This window comes from Erythranthe guttata, chromosome 1, assembly GCF_056151865.1.
Source record: "Erythranthe guttata isolate IM_541 chromosome 1, IM_541, whole genome shotgun sequence".
Classification (NCBI taxonomy): Eukaryota; Viridiplantae; Streptophyta; class Magnoliopsida; order Lamiales; family Phrymaceae; genus Erythranthe; species Erythranthe guttata.
In genome coordinates, this window is record NC_142533.1 from 2188574 (window position 1) to 2207254 (window position 18681).

Below are 18681 nucleotides of genomic sequence, written 5' to 3' on the forward strand. Positions count from 1 at the left end.
TTACAAACGAAATCATAATCTTATTTATATTTTCCACCTACTTAATGGATGGCGGGAATTTATTGAATCGTACAATTGGAAATAACTTTGTGGAGCACTACATAAATATTCAGGTACCTTCTTATAGCTAATTGCAATGGAGAGGTTTCTAAAAAACTTTATAGAAAACTTATCTGATTTATCCATCTAAATTTTGTTTTGGTGTAGGCCTAAAATTGTTCAAGAAATGATTAAACATTTGTTGTTATTTTAATAGATTATTAGTAATTTTATTAGCTTATTGAGATTTAAAATATTGATTAAAGATATGATTAAATAACATAGGGCCACTTTTTTTTGTAATTACTAAGGGCTCCAAATTTCAGAACCAACAATGCCTACGGTGCAACCAATAATTAGAAATAAAATTAAATTAAACCAAATGTTTCTGTGTTGGCCGTTCAATACACAAAATAACAGTGTTCGAGGAATAAAATGGTGTAAACTTAAATTTTAGTTTTATTTTGTTTGTATAGGAGTAATGTTGAGATTTAGTGGATGAGATAGAAACAAAATTAGGGTGTGGGTGTAATTTTTTCAATATTTTGATATATTTCCATTTGTTGTGTACATATTATCACCTTTAATCTTCTTGAATCACAATTTCATGTGCAACATATTATGGTTAATGAGACCATTTATATCAAAAAAATTATGTTTTTTCTTGAGATCTCTTTATGAATTGGATGGTGAAAATATCAAAATTGCTGATTAATGTTTGTCAAGACCACCGGAAAAGAGTCCTATTAATGTTTGTGAAAGATCGAGTTCATCAAGTACATCGAAAAGGCATTAATGGATGGTAAAAAGTACTGTTTAATTTGATTTACGACCCGTTTTAATTTTTCTCGTGGGCGTTTTAATACGTGGCGAAGAAGTTTGGATTGACGGCGGCGCGACGTTTTTAATTTACTCAGTCGAGTTGTGAATAGTATATATACTTTGATGCGTACGAGTTGAGGCTTCCGCTTGTGGGTGATCAGTGATGAGATCCGGATGGGTTGCCCGTTTTGAAACGGGTGGATATGCCTTCTTTTATATCCGAATATTGGATCCCGACAGATTTTACGTTCACCATTCCGGAACCTCGGTTTTTTTCTTTCGTTCGTTTTTTTTTTGTTTTAATATTTCCGAGTTTAAAGGTATGTGAGTGGATGTCTAAATTATTACCGGTAAAACTAATCGGACCGACAATACCATCACACTACTTAGAATACGGCCTTAGCTCCTTCGAACCAATCACACAACCCTGCATGAAATGGCTCAACAAACATCCCCAAAATCGGTTATCTACATTTTCGTTCGGCAGCTTCGCTCAGCCAAAACCCGACCAAATCCAAGAATTAACACTCACCCTAAAAACCCTCGACATGGATTTCGTATGGGTCGTTCGGGCATCAGAAGAATCGAAACTCACCCATAATTTCGCGGATGAAATATCCGATGAAAAGGGATTAATTGTGACGTGGTGCAACCCGATAGAGGTTCTTGCACACGTGGCAACAGGGTGCTTCGTGATCTATATATAAGTTGCTAAGAACACCTACTTTGATTGTGTATAAATTGTGATTATATTCAAATTAGTTATCTAGTAGATGAATCAAGTGGCAAATTATTTATACTTAGAAATGGCTAGCTTATCAAATTGGATAAAATAATCAAATTATATTTTATGAGCACTATCAAATATTAATTACACCTAAATTAAATAAAAACAACAAAATCATCAACTACTTCTCAACGTTAATTACTTTAATTAACAAATAATTAGATCAAATCAACAAATCTTGAAACAGCACCAACTGAATCTTCCTGCCCATTTAAAAAACATAAAAGTCAACCAAATGCCAACTTGTTGTCTTCTTCAATAATCTTTTGACTTTTCATTATATATTCATATTTCTAATGTTTCCTTTATGGAGTGGGCATTTGATGGAAGTTGACTTTTCAGATTTTGTCAATGGCCTGCAACCACAACTTGCCAACATTATTTTTTTGAATTTACTTTCTTTTTTTATTTTTATTTTTAATTCCAAATAACCATGTCTAATTATATGTTGGTTGTTAATTATTAGAAACTTTAAATTTTGGGTTAAAAATAATATAATTTTCGCTTTTATTGTCGAGTGGGAGGTTTAAAAATATATGAATTAACCAATGGTAACATTTTCCATTTTTTAAATAATATTGCCTACGGTAATAAATCATAATTATCTCTCTCTCCCCTTCTAGTGACAAAATAATAATAATTATTATTATTAGTGTTTTTTATAATAATAATAATATTATTATTTATAATAAAGTGCTAAACACGCATGCCATTGACAAACCCACTTGCATTTGTTGCAATTGACATCATATTCAACTGATGCATTAAGCACGTATGATGATATTCCCACTTTATATTTATATATATTTATATTTATATAACATTATATATATTCTTCAATGTATTTGGCATATTCACCCTTTTTTCCATTATAACACAAAGTCAATGAGTATTATTTATTTTCCACAAACCGTATAAAAAATGAATAAATAAAGGGTCAAAAGTTTCCAACTTTAATACTTTGAAAAATTAGGGCGCATAAATTATGTTCTATGTGAAATAGAGTGTTAATACACTTGTATTCAATTAAGATTTGTCAACTTTCTAGAAAGCTTATGCGTGAAATATACTTTAATGTTGGATCCAATGCACTTTAATTTTAATTTCTACTTGCTCACAACTCTTTCGAAAAAAGAAAATTCTTCGCGTTCAAAATCACGAGTTTTAAAAATTTACTTTCTTTAATTAAGGAATCTGCAGTCAATCATATATGTGTACTGAATAAACTTATACTATCGTATAATAACTTGCAAATTATACGAGAAACGTAAACCAGATTAGGCAGGTTAACCGCGTGTGACAAGTTCGACCTAGCGACCGTAGATAAAATGATTCGAACTTTGGTCAACTGGCACAAACTGACTTGCTCCAAATCACTAGGTCATTCTTGCGGGACGATATATTTAATTATTGAATTAATATGACACGTATGTTGGTTATGAATATTTTTACAATTTAAAAGTAGTACATAAAATTTTATTGAAAATTTTGTACTAATAGTCTCTATAAACAAGATCAACTTTCAAAGGCCTAGAATCCGAACCGAGTCACGGGCCGGTCAGTCAATTGACATGGTCCAGTCAAACTACCCACGTTTTCTCTTTTTCATTATTTTTAATTATTTTTATTTTTATTTAAAATTATTAATTATTTTTATTTTACTTTAAATTTTAAATAGTACCCGGCTAATTAGATTGACAAAATCAGTACCGCAGTCCACGTGGCAACATTTCACCGGTGGTACGACATCGTATTCTCGAGATAGCACATAAAGTCGTGGTCAACAGACTGATAGCATCCTAGACCGTAGATGGAACAATCGGTTAATCTGACGGCTCAGACATAATCACCGGCTAGTGCAGGTTTAGCAAAAGTTGGTCAACCATTTCCCATGTGATTTTCCCATTTTCTAGTCAGCCTTTTTTTATTTATTAATTATCCCTCTTTATTATTATTTTAATAATTGTCAAATTATCGTGATTCTTTCTCGCTTAAATATCGTGGTTGAAAGCATAACAATTATTAATTACTAAAATGTCCCATTTCTTCACCAATACTTTTGTTAAATTACAGATAGACCACTTAACTTTTACCATACTTCATTTTACTATAGAAATTTCCTAAAATAACAATTAACCACGATTCGTTGTTCGTAGTTCGCCCTAAAAGTATTTAGTGACATTTACTAATATATCTAAGTATATCTTCAAATATTTATTCAAATATTTGAGATAACGATAATGATCTTATCAAATATTTAAGTGTTTAATATGTCAACTTTGATCATTTATGAAATATTCCTCTTAATGCCGCATGCTTGTTTATATTCTCAATAATAATACTACAACTTCGACTCAATAATAGTATATTTCACGGCATATAGTATTTAATGGGTTAATAAATGCTTTCAATAATATAATCTAATCTAAATTTCTATTAGGACCATCTTTGTGAATCATCAATTTTGGTAATTTTATAAACTAAAATAAAATATTGAACATTCATCCAATTAGTGAATGCATAAATTCGAACTCGATGGTTAAACTCTACTACAACGACGCCTAATACAATACATACTGTAATATTTTACAAAATGCAAAAGCAATATACTTTTTGGAGATTACGAGGCAAAACTATTCGTCTGGTAGAATTTGAAAGAACTCACGCTAATTGCATGACAAAAAACTAATTGTATAGATAAACACAACACAATCACGAGGAATGCGCATAAAATAATATAATAACAAATAAAAACAAATATTGTTATGCCATAATAAATCTTTTCCCAAATAGTATTTGAAATAAATATCTATTATTTGATTATACACCTCCTAACCAATATTGTGGCATGAAATATTAAAATTAATTCTTCTACAATTAAAAAAACAATAAATTCATTTACCTTCTTCCACCAAACGGCAATTTGCATTATTTTTTTATTTTGAGAAAAAACAATTTATTATTATTGAAGCGGAAAAAAGTAAAATCTCAATTGGGATTAGAATAAACCAATTTTCCAATTATAATCTTCATAAAATTGAATTGAAGCCCATTAATTGCTACAGCCAGGACAACCCAATCCCTACTTCGTCTTCTTCTCACCAACTCTTCTCCCTTTACGAGAAATACAATCATTGCGCACTTTACCATTATACAGATTTTCACCCCTCAAGAAATCAATATTCTCAAAGCTACCCCAAATAAATACACAACGAGAACTGTACATCGCGCTCCGTAAATTGTACGCATGTACTGGAGGAAGCAGAAACGGACTGGCAATATCAATTTTCCCCTTAGTGGGTCCCACCACTTTCAAACAGAAAATAGGGCCAGTGTTTTGTCTCTTTACACACCACATTGAAATTTTCAATAACAAAATCTCAGCCGTTGGATTGAAATCCGAACTTTGACTTGTTACCGGTTCACCCGGTCACCTTCTCCTCCAATATATTCCCCACCTTCCCCCTTCCCACATTTCATTCACATCTCCACCATTTTCTCTCTCTAAAACATTTCTGCAGTAAGAGAGAGAGAGAGAGAAAGAAAAACAGAAAATAAATAAATCAAGTTATTCGTCGGAAAAAATGGCCGTGGAATTGCTCGGCTACGGGAATCTGAACGAGCAAATGGCGATCCAGGAAGCTGCTTCGGCCGGTTTAAAATCAATGGAGCATTTAATATTTGCCGTATCTCACCAGCAGCAGCAGCAGCAGTACCGGAATCAGCAGATTGACTGCAGAGAAATTACTGATTTCACCGTTTCCAAGTTCAGGAAAGTGATTTCTATTCTGGACCGGACCGGCCATGCCCGGTTCAGACGTGGTCCGGTTCAGCCGCAGACGACGGCGTTGGTTGCTGTTCAGCCTCAGCTAGAAACGCAGAAGCCTGCTGCTCCTCCTACAATTTACAAGCCGAAGCCTCTGAGCCTGTTTTCTCTTTCTCCCGCCTCGCCGGAGCCGGCAGCGGCGCTGCCGCTGACGCTTGATTTTACCAAACCCGGCAAGTGTTTATCGGCGGCGATGTCGACGTCCGGTAACTCGTCTTCGACCTTTTTATCTTCAATTACTGGTGAAGGCAGCGTTTCGAACGGGAAGGGTGGATCTCCGTCAATGTTTCTGACGCCGTCTGTTGCTGCGGTCTCCGCCGGTAAGCCGCCTCTCTCCGGGAAGAGGTGCCGGGAGCACGACCATTCCGATAACTTATCCGGCAAGACCTCAGGTTCTAGCCGGTGCCACTGCAAAAAGAGGTACGCTATTCGAGCTGATTATCAATTATTATTAATTCTGAAAAACAAAGATTAATTATAATTTTCTCTTCTATTTAAATTGCTTCATTCATTTAATAGATAATAATTATTATCAAAAGCTGTAATAAAAATAAAATTAAAAAATCGGAGCATTATTCATCCGGCGCAAAATAGTTTGCCCATCCGGCGCAAAATAGCGCCGGGGGCAGTCATTGACAGCGACTCTGTCTTCTGTCAAAGCGTGTTTGTTTGACGTCGACCGCCGTAGTTCTTACGGCACGCCGTGATTAGTTAAATTACCGTTTTAACCCTTTTGTACTTTGGTTTTTACATAGTATATAAGATCTAACGGACTGTATTAATTCTGCAGGAAATCGAGGGTGAAAAACACAATTAGGGTTCCGGCAATTAGCTCAAAAGTTGCGGATATTCCGTCCGACGAGTATTCATGGAGGAAGTACGGCCAGAAGCCAATCAAGGGCTCACCATACCCACGGTAACCACCGTGCACCTCTCTGCAACTGGATTTTGCATTAATTTGTATTTAATTTTGTTTATTAATTAAATTTCCTCCGATTTTTCAGGGGCTACTACAAATGCAGTACAGTGAGGGGTTGTCCGGCGAGGAAGCATGTCGAAAGGGCGACCGACGATCCGGCGATGCTGATCGTAACTTACGAAGGCGAGCACCGGCACACCACCACTCAGGGCGGCGCGATGCAGGAGATTCCGGCCGCCGGAGTTGCTACTCCCGGCCAGTTAGTGGTGTTTGAGTCGTCGTGAGAAAAAGAAAGGGGTTCTTTTTGTAATTTCAATGTAGTTGGAGGGGCTGTTCGAAAGAAATTGTGGAAACTCGTAGGAAGTGGGTTTTTAGAAAATGTGGGGGGTTTTATGTAAATTTGGTAGGAGTAGAGGACAGATTCAGCAAAAACGAAAAAAAGTGTTTAATTTCGATAATATTTTTAGTTGACATTAATTATTAGTTTATTGGATGACTTTTCCTATATCTCGCATTGGATTCTTGTGTTTGGAATTTTTTAATATTTATATTTTTTTTATTGAATAGAATAAAGAAATAAAAAAAGGAAAAAAAAAAGACGTCTTTTGAGAAAGTCAAAAAGATTGGAATTTGGAAACAGCTGCACATCACATATATATAGAGCTTGGTGCAATATGTTGCTGTCTTTGACCGGCATCTCTCTCATAGTCAAAGATTAATTAAATTTACAATTACTTGATTTATTTATTATTTTTATTATTAATATTATTATTTTATTTTATTTTAACCAAAATTTTCTTGTGATCAATTGAATTTGGACTAATAAAAATTTTGTGAGGTTTAGAATTCAGAACGTGGGGGCAGTTGAGTCATAAGTAAGAGTATGTGTTTTATGAGTCAAACCTATATGAACTACTTCACAACTAACCATTTAGGCATTTACTCAATATCGATGGTGGAAATCGAGCGAATCAGGTTTCGACTTCGATTTTGGTTTGGTTTCGTTTTGAAATTAATCCCGATGTTTTGATTGTCATTTCATCAGGTGTACTTGTGTAGTATCAAATAAACCATCAATCAGTACTATTGAAATGTAACTAAAGTGCTTATAAGTTGCAAATAATATAAATAAATAATATGAAGAAAAAAACTATTTATTTTCAACACAAAATTGTAGTAAAAGACTAAAATCCAAACTTGAATGATAGATATGTTGCTCCAATTTTGACATATTCAGAAAGTTTGGACTAATTTAGTGCATTACATGTTTTGTTGACCATGAAACGTGTCTTGGTGGGCTGCAAAATCATTCAAAAATACCCATTAAAAGTCTCCTCATACTTAAAAGTCAAATTAATTGATATGGAAAATTATTGTGCATTCATACTCCATATACTTATATTATAGATACATCCTAGATAATTGATTGACACTTAGGCTTCGTTTGATAGGATTAAGCACTGAATGCTGAATGCTGAATACACAATTGAACTGTTAAGAGTACTATTTGAATGCTGAATACTGAATGTATAAGTTTGTTTGGTAACTCCAATGCCTATCATAACTGAATGATGTAATTTTACTATATTAACCCTCATAATTTCTAACAAATAAAATTAACTACTAACTAAATTGTAATGAAAAAATACTAAAAAAACCATGACACTCTTAAATATTAGTTTATTATACTCTTTTAATGAAAATAAGGCCATGTTTGATAGAATTAAGCGATGAATACTAAATGTTGAATACATATCTGATTGATTAAAAAAAAAATCTGAACACCAAATGCTGAACAATTAAATTTGTTTGTTAACTCAGAACTTATTATATCTGAATCGTGTGATTTTACTATATTGTCCTTAAGAAAGTTTGATTAGCACAATTCTAAGTTTATAGCCATAGAAATGAATAAAAATATCAAAATTCATTTTTTTTCTTCTAAACCCCAATATAAAAACATCATCACATCCATCTATCTATTATAAAAAAATATCGGTATATCACTCATATCCCAAACAAACGAACCCAATTGTGCTCCACTTTCAATAAATGTCGCATATTACATAGATAATTGAACCCCCACTATATAATTTAATATAAAATTGGTTGGTATACTCAAATTACCATGGGACATATTTGTCTTAAATACATTCAATTGTACTGCTGAACGAATAAGCTCAATTGTTGGAACTGAATCGGTAAGCGAATATCAGCTCCGTTCAGAGTTCCATGCCAAATGCGCTGAATTGTGAAACATCTGACCGAGTAAGAGATGGCTTCTGTTAAGAGGCCATTAAGAGCTCATTAAGCACTGTCAAACAAGGCCTTACTCATGAAAATATTTACCATAGTTACCTAATTGTCAATGTAAGAACATATTCTACACACATTTTTTTTTTCTCTACAAAATATATGTATTCTAGAACATATTCTCTATGTTTATTTATAATTTGAGAGGAAACAAAATAAATTGTAGCATGCAAATCATGTTTAAATGTATTGGAAAAAATGTACGTTAAAAGAAGAATTTAAAAGATAAAGTGGTGTTTGTTTAGTTTTTAGTGAAGACATTTTTTTACGGCATCAATCAAGTCTTTTTACTGTAGCAGTCAAATCATGTCTGGACGAGAGAGAAACTTTCGACATTGTCGTGAGAATGATTTTTTTAGAAGTGTAACAATCACGAATTCGTTTCCTCCGACTATTTCTAGTTGACCATGTCATATTTCATCTTGGGCTTGAGCTACTATTGTAAAAAACATATTTAAGTGCAAAGCCCAAACAACTACATAAGTTTAACTAATATTGTGTTTGGGCTACTATTGTGCCTTCTACAATCTACACCACTTTTAATTTACTTGAAAGGGTCTATTTGGATAAAATATATAATATATTTTATAACCTTATTAGAATATAAATTATAATATAAAAAAAAAAGAATAATATTTAAACAAATTTGTTAGATTCTAATAATTTCAACACACTGTCTTAATTTGATAACAACACTTTATGACTTTGTACAGGTTTGCAAAAGCTGTCTGCATTATTTCTCAATGAACAAAGAAGGACCACTTTGGCAAATTAGTAAAGAATAATTCTTTTTTTAGGAAAGTAATTAGTAAATACATTATTCATTTTGTTCAAAATAAGAATCCATATGTAAATTAATTTCCAGCTAAATTAATAAATGTCAAATATCTACTTGTATTAAATGTTGCACTATTTGATGTATGTTTGTAAAATAAAAACAAATATTAATAGTTATTTTTTTCATTTTAGAAAATAAATCAAATATTAGTTACATTTGTAATTCGGAGGCATAGAGAAAATAATACTCCCTCATACTATGCACGCGCAGGGGTGGAAATTGGAACGGAATTTTTTATTTCCGCCAATTGATCGGAAATTTTCTAATTTCGGAACAATATTTTTTAATCCAAATTTTGAATTCCAAGTTTCGATTTTTCCGAAATTATCTGTATCGGGATTGGAATATATATGAGATTCCGATTTTCGTTCCGATTTTAAGTTTCGCAAAGATCTGAAAATTCCAAAAAAAAAAAAATGCAGAATATTACACTAAAAATATCAATATTATTGTTATTGTGTAATTTATACTTTAGGTGACCAAAAAATAGAAATTTACGAATTTCAGAGATTCCAGTCCGGAATTTTCTGATTTTTTTAACAAGTTTTTTTATTCCGAAATTCCGATTCCGATTTTTTTTTGAAACGGAATTGAAACTAGTTTTTCACTTCCGAATCAAATCAATTTTTTTTCTTCCCAAAAGTGCTTATTCCAATCCGATCCGTCCGATTTACACCATTCTGCACCGGCACACAAATATTCTATTAATTTACCAAAATATTAAATTATCGAAATAATAATTTAATATATTTTCATCAAGTCGAGATCGAGAGAAATTATAATTCAAACAAAGTTATTAATTTAGCGTTTTAATTTATAAACGTTCTAGTGTACTTCTTTTTCTTTACCTCAATTGTGACTTTTGATTCTCAAATATTCGTCTTTATTGAATAAATAAATTAGGAAAAAGGGTAATAAAAAGCTAAAGGGACAGAAATAATAATTAAAAAAAAACAAAAAAAAGGCAGAGGAAAAGTAGAAGAAAACAAAACAAGGAAAAGCAAATTACAGTGTGTAAGCACTTTGGCACGATCCATCGTTCCTTGAGCGTAACACTGTCTCCCCCAAAAGCCTTCTTCTTTTTGCAGTTCCCGATTTAGGGTTCTTCTCTCTCTCTCTCTCTCACACACACACACACACGCACAGAACACTCACATTTTGCATCATCATTCAAGCTTTATCAGAACGGAGTTATGTACTGACTTCTTAAAACCGATCTCCTTCAATAACAGATTCTCAGTGAGTTGCTTCTTCTCTCTGTTAATTTTTTCTAGAACTCAATTTTCATTTTAAAATACAGAAATTGAGTGAATTTTGCCCAGTTTTGTAGAAGAAAGTGTTGAATTTTAAAACTCATTCATGGTGGTAATTTTCTATTCAATTTTTGAATGAAATAATCGGATTTCAGTAGCTTTTTGCCCTTCCATCACCCGAAAATGGATAAAGGCATCGAAAATTTAATCTCTGCTAGAAACTTGTTGAAAGCCAGTGTAGAGAAATCGAAAGCTTTATCCCTCTCTCTAGAAAAATCCGGCCCTAGATTAACCGAAATATACCAAAGATTACCTTCATTGGAAGTTGCCATTCGCCCGATACGAGCCGAACGAGAAGCCCTGAACGCAGTCGGCGGTCATATAAACAGAGCCGTTGTCCCTGCAGCTGCTGTTCTCAAGGTGTTCGATGCAATTCACGGCCTCGAAAAATCGCTTTCCGATCCCCTACATGACCTCCCAGGTTACCTCGGTGTGCTTAAACGCCTCCAAGAGGCGTTGAGATTCTTGGGAGACAATTGTGGTATGGCAATTCAGTGGTTGGCCGATATAGTCGAGTATTTGGAGGATCATAAAGTGGCCGATGAATGGTTTATTTCCGGTTTAAAGAATGCGCTGAATAATCTTCGGGAATTGGAGAAAGGTGAAGAAAAGGGTTTTCTTGATGGTGGGCTATTTGAATCTGCGTTGGATAGATTGGAGAACGAGTTTAAACGGTTGCTGACGGAGAATAGTGTTCCTTTGCCTATGTCATCTCCGACTTTGCCCGGTGAAAACCCTTGTATTGCTCCGTCGCCTTTGCCCATGGCGGTTATTCAGAAATTGCAGACGATTTTATCGAGTTTAATTGCTAATGGCAGGCTCGAAAAGTGTGTTTCGATTTACATCGAGGTGCGAAGCTCGATTGTGAGGGCTAGTTTGCAAGCCCTGGATTTGGATTATCTTGAAATATCGGTTTCGGAATTCAATAATGTCGCGAGCATCGAGGCTTATATTTCTCAGTGGGGTAAACATTTAGAATTTGCCGTGAAGCACTTGTTTGAAGCTGAGTATGGATTATGTAACAGCGTGTTCGATAAAATGGGAATCGATTTGTGGAAGAGCTGTTTCGGTAAAATAGCTGCTCAGGCGGGAATTCTTGCTTTCTTGCAATTCGGCAAAACGGTCACCGAAAGTAAGAAAGATCCGATCAAGCTATTGAAGCTGATGGACATATTTGCGTCGTTGAGTAATTTACGATTGGATTTCAATCGGCTATTCGGTGGGGCCCCCTGTGCCGAAATTCAAAATCTTACTCGGGATTTGATCAAGAGGGTGATTGAAGGTGCGTGCGAAATTTTCTGGGAGCTTTTGCTTCAAGTCGAGCTGCAAAGGCATAATCCACCACCTTTCGATTGTAGTATTCCTAGGGTCGTATCTTTTATTACGGATTATTGTAATAAGCTTCTTGGGGAGGACTACAAGCCGATTTTGACGCAAATATTGGTTATCGAGAGAAGTTGGAAAAACGAGAAATTTAAAGAGGGGATTCTTATCGACGAGCTTTTGAATCTAGTTAAAGCGATTGAGTTGAATTTGGAGAAGTGGGCGAAGGGTTACGAAGATGCTGCTTCTTCGTACTTGTTCTTGATGAGCAATCACTGGCATTTGTATAAGTATTTGAAAGGGACGAAGCTCGGTTTTCTTTTGGGTGATTCTTGGCTTAAAGAACATGAACAGTACAAGGAGTATTATTCGACGATATATGTAAGAGAGAGCTGGGGGCGGCTGCCCCCACTTTTGAGCAGGGAAGGTTTGATTTTGTTCTCCGGTGGGCGAGGAACTGCTCGTAATTTGGTGAAGCAGAGATTGAAATCTTTTAATGAGGCTTTTGATGACATGTATAAGAAGCAGGGTAGTTTGGTAATTACAGAAAACGATTTACGGGAGAAGGTAATTGGGGTTGTTGTTCAGACGATTGTGCCCGTTTATCGAAGCTACATGCAGAATTACGGTGCGTTAGTCGAGCAAGATCAGAAATATGCCAAGTACACCGCGCAGTCATTGGAGAAAATGCTGAGCTCTCTTTTTCAACCGAAGGCTGTGAAAAACGGGGGTTTAAAGGCGAAGTAATATACGCCGTTCGAAATTAATTCTCTGTATATATTCTGAAAGACGAATAATAGAGAGAGATCTTTAGAGGAAATTTATATATATATTCATTGATAACATATATGTATCTTCATAAATATTGTAGCTGCCTGTGGGAATTCTTTGGGAATAATGTCATCCTGCTTTCTTATTAGCTATTGTTTATGTGTTCATTTGTTTATGTATTTTACATAATATAATTATATTTTATTTTTATTTCATACATATATATATATATATATATATATATATATATATATATATATATATATCGTACCTATAATAATATGGGTATTTAAGTAAATAACTAGAGGAGTAGAGGGTATTTATTAATGGAAAAGTGTCATGAATAATCAGATGGATTCTTGAAAATTGATTATTATTTAAAAATAATCTAAAAATTATAAATTAAATTTAAATTAAAAAAATACTATGATTAATAAATCAGAATTTACAAAGATAATACAAATTTTATCAACTTTGTTTTGATTAAATTAAATCTAAAAAAAAATATAAAATATTGAAGTTTCTGATTGTAAATTATTTTCAAAGTGATTTGCAAATCAGTATTGAATCTTCCGTGACACGAAAGTATTTAAAGCTGCCTTTCCGAGTCATTGGGACAATTTCGGTATTAAATTATTTTCCGGAGTAAACTGCAAAAACTACCCCTGTGTTATCTTGAAATAGCAAAAACCCCCCTGTGATAAATAAACTAGCAAAAACCCCCCTGTGAAATTTAGTCAAAGGCAGAATCCCCCCTAGCTGATTTTTTAGACTTGAAATGACAAAATTGACCCTCAAAATGTATTTATATATATACATATTATATGTATATTTATTCTTTTTAATTTATTTGTTTAGAAATTAAAAAAAATAGTAAACAACTAAATTGATTATTTTTTAAATAAAATAATTAAAATATTTATAAAATATAAGAATTTATTAATTGCAAGACTCCAGGGGTATTTGTGTCTTTTTATATCAAGTCAACCCTCAAATAGTTCCATAGGGGGGTTTTTGCTATTTAAATAATTTCACAGGGGGGTTTTTGCTAGTTTATTTATCACAGGGGGTTTTTTGCTATTTTGGGATTACACAGGGGTAGTTTTTGCAGTTTACTCTATTTTCCGAGATATTAATTATTGAATAAATAATAATTATTCTTCCTAAAACCTCTTATTTTCTCTCTCTAAGGTTTAGAACACTCTCTTCTCTACCTGAGCAATTGATAACCAATACCAATCCAACAATGGTTGATAAATCGAAGAAGCGATTCATCGGCGAAGACGACGTATCCACTCTGTTACAGAGGTAAAATTTTGTTTCTTAATCTGTTTTTTTGTTTTTCCTTTTTCGGAAGATTTTTTTTTTCTTCGTGTTATAGTGTTTACTTCGGTTACTTTCCTTTAGATACTCCGTGAACACGGTTCTCGCTTTGCTGCGGGAGGTGGCGCTGGTGGACGGAAAGAAAATTGATTGGCGAGAAATGGTGAAGAATACGGCCACCGGAATTTCCGGTGCAAGGGAATATCAGATGCTTTGGCGCCATCTCGCGTATGGAGAAACCCTAGCCGATCAATTCGACAATCACGAAGCGATCCCTATGGTGAGCTCGTCTGTATAAATTTTTTTATTCAATTTTGAATTTTTTATTGGCATTGTAATTTGTAACTACCCTCAGTTTCATCAATGCATGATTTCATGTTATTTTCTTGTATCCGGTGAATTTGGGTAATTTGGGCGATTAGATATTCTGTTCCCGAAGTTGGTGGAAGTCAGTTAATCAATTCAAAGTTGTTTAAATTTCTGATTGGATTATTTTATTTGTCTCGTGATTGTAGGACGACGATAGTGATTTAGACTGCGAGGTGGAGGCTTTCCCTAACGTTGGCCGTGAAGCTTCCACAGAGGCTACGGCATGTGTTAAAGTACGTGAATTGTGTGGATACATTTATTCTATTCTCTTTTAGTACTGAGAAATTCAAGATCTTTAAAGTTATAACAAGTAAATGTCCATATATTTCTTACGTAGCCCATTTTGTAATTGATACAAACTCCCCCTTGATTACCACTATTATGAATATGATCACTCTTCCTATATATTGCGTATTCTCCTATTATTCCATGTTGAATATACCATAGACCTAAGTCGATTCCCCATTAATTTATCTCGCCTTACACTAGACGCATCTCATAATTAATGCTTATTGGTTGGTCCATCACTCCCCTTTTAATTTAATTGCATCTCAACATAATGAAGGCCACAAATGAACGTTATTCGTTGATTTATGAGAGTCTCGTAATGTATTTTTTGATGAATTCTTCCACTCATTATAATCTATGAATGCATTATAAGTATAACTAATCAGAATAATATTTGTATAAGAGTGCAGATGCATATGAAGGGACCAGTAGAATTATTTTTGCATTTATGTTGTTCCTAATAGTTTATACTTGACAAGCAAGTACTGTAAAGGGAATATCGTTTTTCAGATGGAATGCTTGTTCAACTTTATCCAATTGTAGTGTCCAATCCAAAATTTGATTGAATGTTTTTGCTCTGGAAATCGGTGACATCCATATGTTGTTTTAATGCCAGTATATGGTATACCTAAAAATATCTATATTTTAGCTACTGTTATTGCTAGCCATTTATAAGCTTTAGTACATACGACGACGTCCTTAAAACTCCATTACCTAGAGTGTCGCTTTCTGCTTGATTGGATCGAAAATTTCTTTTATCCATTTGTCCTACTAATGAGGGATTTATTTGTATACTGTTATTTATTTTCTATTTACAGGTTTTAATTGCTTCTGGTTATGTCTCCCGTCTACCGAGCAACTTAACAATTGAGGGGCCATTGACTATTAATATACCAAATAGTAGGGCAGTGCCTGCACCTTCAGATACCTCAGTTCTCGCCTATGCGCATGGGAAAAATATTAACATCCCTGTGACTGTACCAAAACAATCATTGCCTTCTTCAGGATGTGGTGAAAAAAGGCCTAATGATGGAGCTAATTTGCCTCCCCGAAGAAGAAAAAAGGCTTGGTCTACACAAGAGGACATGAAACTTACGGCTGCTGTGCAAAAATATGGAGAACCAAATTGGGCTAATATTGCCAAAGCGGATTTCGATAATGAAAGAACACCATCGGAGCTATCTCAGGTGCTTTATTGTTTTATGCTTCTTTACCATTTTCAGCTGACAGAGAAAACTAAATGAATAGTATTAGGGTTTAATTGCCAAAAAAGTTCATTGCTGAGTTTTAATGAATGAAATTATCATGCGCAGAGGTGGTCCACTCTCAAGAAAAAACAGGGCGGCAACTTAAAAGTCGGTACCACCAGTTCAAAACCTTCTGAAACTCAACTAGCTGCTGCTCATCGAGCCATGTCCCTAGCCCTAGATAGGCCAATGGGCGACACTTTGAAGGCACCACGGCAATTAAGTAAGAACGAATTCTGTTTATCAATTTTTATATGCACTCTAATTGACATTTTGTGTGCATAAGCAATGCTTGAAAACGATATTAATAAAGTTGCTAGCTGCTAGATGTTGATGGAAGAAAAGTGTTGGTTTTATCCTCGTATCCGCAACTAGTCAACTATTGTTTCAGTTCTGATGAATTGATGATGCCCAAGTACTGTAGCCGTTGCTTTCTTCTTCTTCAGGTTTTTTATTAAATGGCAGTTAGTTAAATTTGGATATGGTCCATTGTCTAAAAAAATTCTGGTAACTGAAGAAATTTGACTTAATAGTTATTCATCTCTCTTCCCTTACATTTGAATTGCTGCCGTGTTCAAATCCCATTAGGTTTATATTGCATGTTCATTATAATTACAGAGCCCGCAAACATTTAAATGCAAATGCTGCCCCTCGTAACTAGCTGACAAGTCTTGTTTTCCTGGAATTACACAGCAACGGGAATAAAACCCCAGCAACAATCTCAAAAACCTTCCGGAACTCCGCCAGTTCAGCAGCCTGGAAGAGCGGGCCCCACTAAACCTCAGATGCCAACAAAGTGGCCTTCTACCAACCCTGCTCCCACTCCAGATTCAATGGTCAAAGCTGCTGCAGTTGCTGCTGGGGCCCGCATCGCCACCTCAGCAGATGCTTCTTCACTAATGGAGGCCGCTCGATCTCAAAAGGTGGTGCACATCAAAACTGCTAGCGGCAGCACTCCTGTGGTGAAATCTTCCACCACAAGCATTGTCAATCAGCTCCCGAGTAATGTGCATTTCATTCGGAATGGCCTGGCAAAAGCACCGATTTCTAACTATTCCGCTGCTAAACCAAACATCACGCGGGTTCCCTCTAAAAATCCTGCAGTATCTGCAGTTCGGCCTAGCCCAGCGGGGCCCACGGCATCGTCTGCAGTGGAACTTCACAGAACTGCAGGGAATGCTTCTACGTCTCGTGTTGAAACTGAAGTGCCTGTTCAAAGATATAGAGGCGCTGATCGTGTGGGACGAACACCCGAGAATCAACCAGCTGCGTTAGGCAATCAATCGGAAGGAGTTGGAAAACGTGAAACATGTGTCTCGATTTCCAGTCCAGTCAGCCAAACAAAAGATGAAGGTACTGGTGATTTTTAAATGCCTTATATCAGATAACTCTCAATGATGAATATTTGGATTTGCAGGTAAAGAGAACACTAATAAAGAATGCCCAAGCAAAGGACATTCATGAGAATTTCAATATTCAAATGAAAGGGCTCAAGATTTTAACTAGCACAATATAGATGGAAGCGATAATTAACGAGCAATTTAGAATCGTCGACCGTCAAAAGGCCATATGTCTGAAATCTTTGGTCTTCGTTATTTTCTGTTGTGTATATAATAGCCGTGTAGAGAACTTCGTTACGAAATCCTCGAGTAAAGCCTTATTAGCCTAAATTGCCATTGCTTATCTATCCTTCATTGAAATAGTATGGCAGATCCTTCATTTGCAGCTTTGGTGGAGAAGGAAAAATGGGACAAAAGATTATTTTAAAATTTTAATTAGTCCACCGTGATTTAAGTTATACTATGCTACACGCGGTGAAGTACACTAGGTAGATTTTAATCATGCACAAGCACACAAAAACACACACCCATATTGGTGTGTGTAAATCAACGGCAAAAACCCACCCGGTGTAGCATGGAAAAAACGGATGAGTATGTGATGTGGTATTGATGTTATGAATAATTATTTTTTTAGAAGCGATAAAATTTAGTAATTTGTCATATATTCCATCTTTTCCCCTCAAGAAAAAGGGAAAAAAACCCGAAGAAAACCCAACATTTGGTCAAAATGAAATGTTGACTTCTATATAAAATGTAGTGGTAAGATACAAATGTGAACATGTCATTTTAGAATTTTGTATTTCATGTCACATTCTAAAATTATGAAATATTCCTTTTTATTTTATATAATAAAAAAAATTAAAGGAACCGAAAAATAAATATTACAAAAATTGTGCGGCGATAGTCCTCTCCAATCGTAAAACAGTTCCGCCCGTGTTGGAGAAGGATGATGACGTTGAGAAGTATTAAAGGAAGGTCGACGCGAAAGACGATAAAAGATGACGTTGAGAAGAATAGGCGCAAAGTCGGCGAGGCATTGAGTGCAACTGATTCTAACGACTGTCAAACGGTAAATTTAAATTTGAATTTTGCCGTTACATAACGATTCTTGGTTCCGTTAATTATTTGTCTTTTCGTAATTTTTTTGCCCTAAACGAGGAGAC

The 18681-nt window shown here is 34.7% G+C and overlaps 3 protein-coding genes across 3 annotated transcripts; all 3 read left to right on the forward strand.

Annotated features, from left to right (window-relative positions):
* The first annotated feature begins 5129 nt into the window (after nucleotides 1-5129).
* Nucleotides 5130-6898, forward strand: WRKY11 (WRKY DNA-binding protein 11). Its single transcript, XM_013000541.2, has 3 exons — nucleotides 5130-5894; nucleotides 6265-6390; nucleotides 6479-6898. The coding sequence occupies exons 1-3, from the start codon at nucleotides 5233-5235 to the stop codon at nucleotides 6675-6677; spliced, it is 987 nt and encodes a 328-aa protein (XP_012855995.2). The 5' UTR covers nucleotides 5130-5232; the 3' UTR covers nucleotides 6678-6898.
* Nucleotides 6899-10495: 3597 nt separating this feature from the next.
* On the forward strand, nucleotides 10496-13099 carry LOC105975357 (exocyst complex component EXO70A1). Its single transcript, XM_013000548.2, has one exon. The coding sequence runs from the start codon at nucleotides 10981-10983 to the stop codon at nucleotides 12925-12927; it is 1947 nt and encodes a 648-aa protein (XP_012856002.2). The 5' UTR covers nucleotides 10496-10980; the 3' UTR covers nucleotides 12928-13099.
* Nucleotides 13100-14070: 971 nt separating this feature from the next.
* Nucleotides 14071-17848, forward strand: LOC105975374 (uncharacterized). The gene is made up of 7 exons (XM_013000569.2): nucleotides 14071-14259; nucleotides 14359-14554; nucleotides 14790-14876; nucleotides 15750-16118; nucleotides 16245-16401; nucleotides 16872-17531; nucleotides 17596-17848. Exons 1-7 carry the CDS (start codon nucleotides 14198-14200, stop codon nucleotides 17640-17642), a joined length of 1578 nt encoding a protein of 525 aa, XP_012856023.2. The 5' UTR covers nucleotides 14071-14197; the 3' UTR covers nucleotides 17643-17848.
* Nucleotides 17849-18681: the final 833 nt, after the last annotated feature.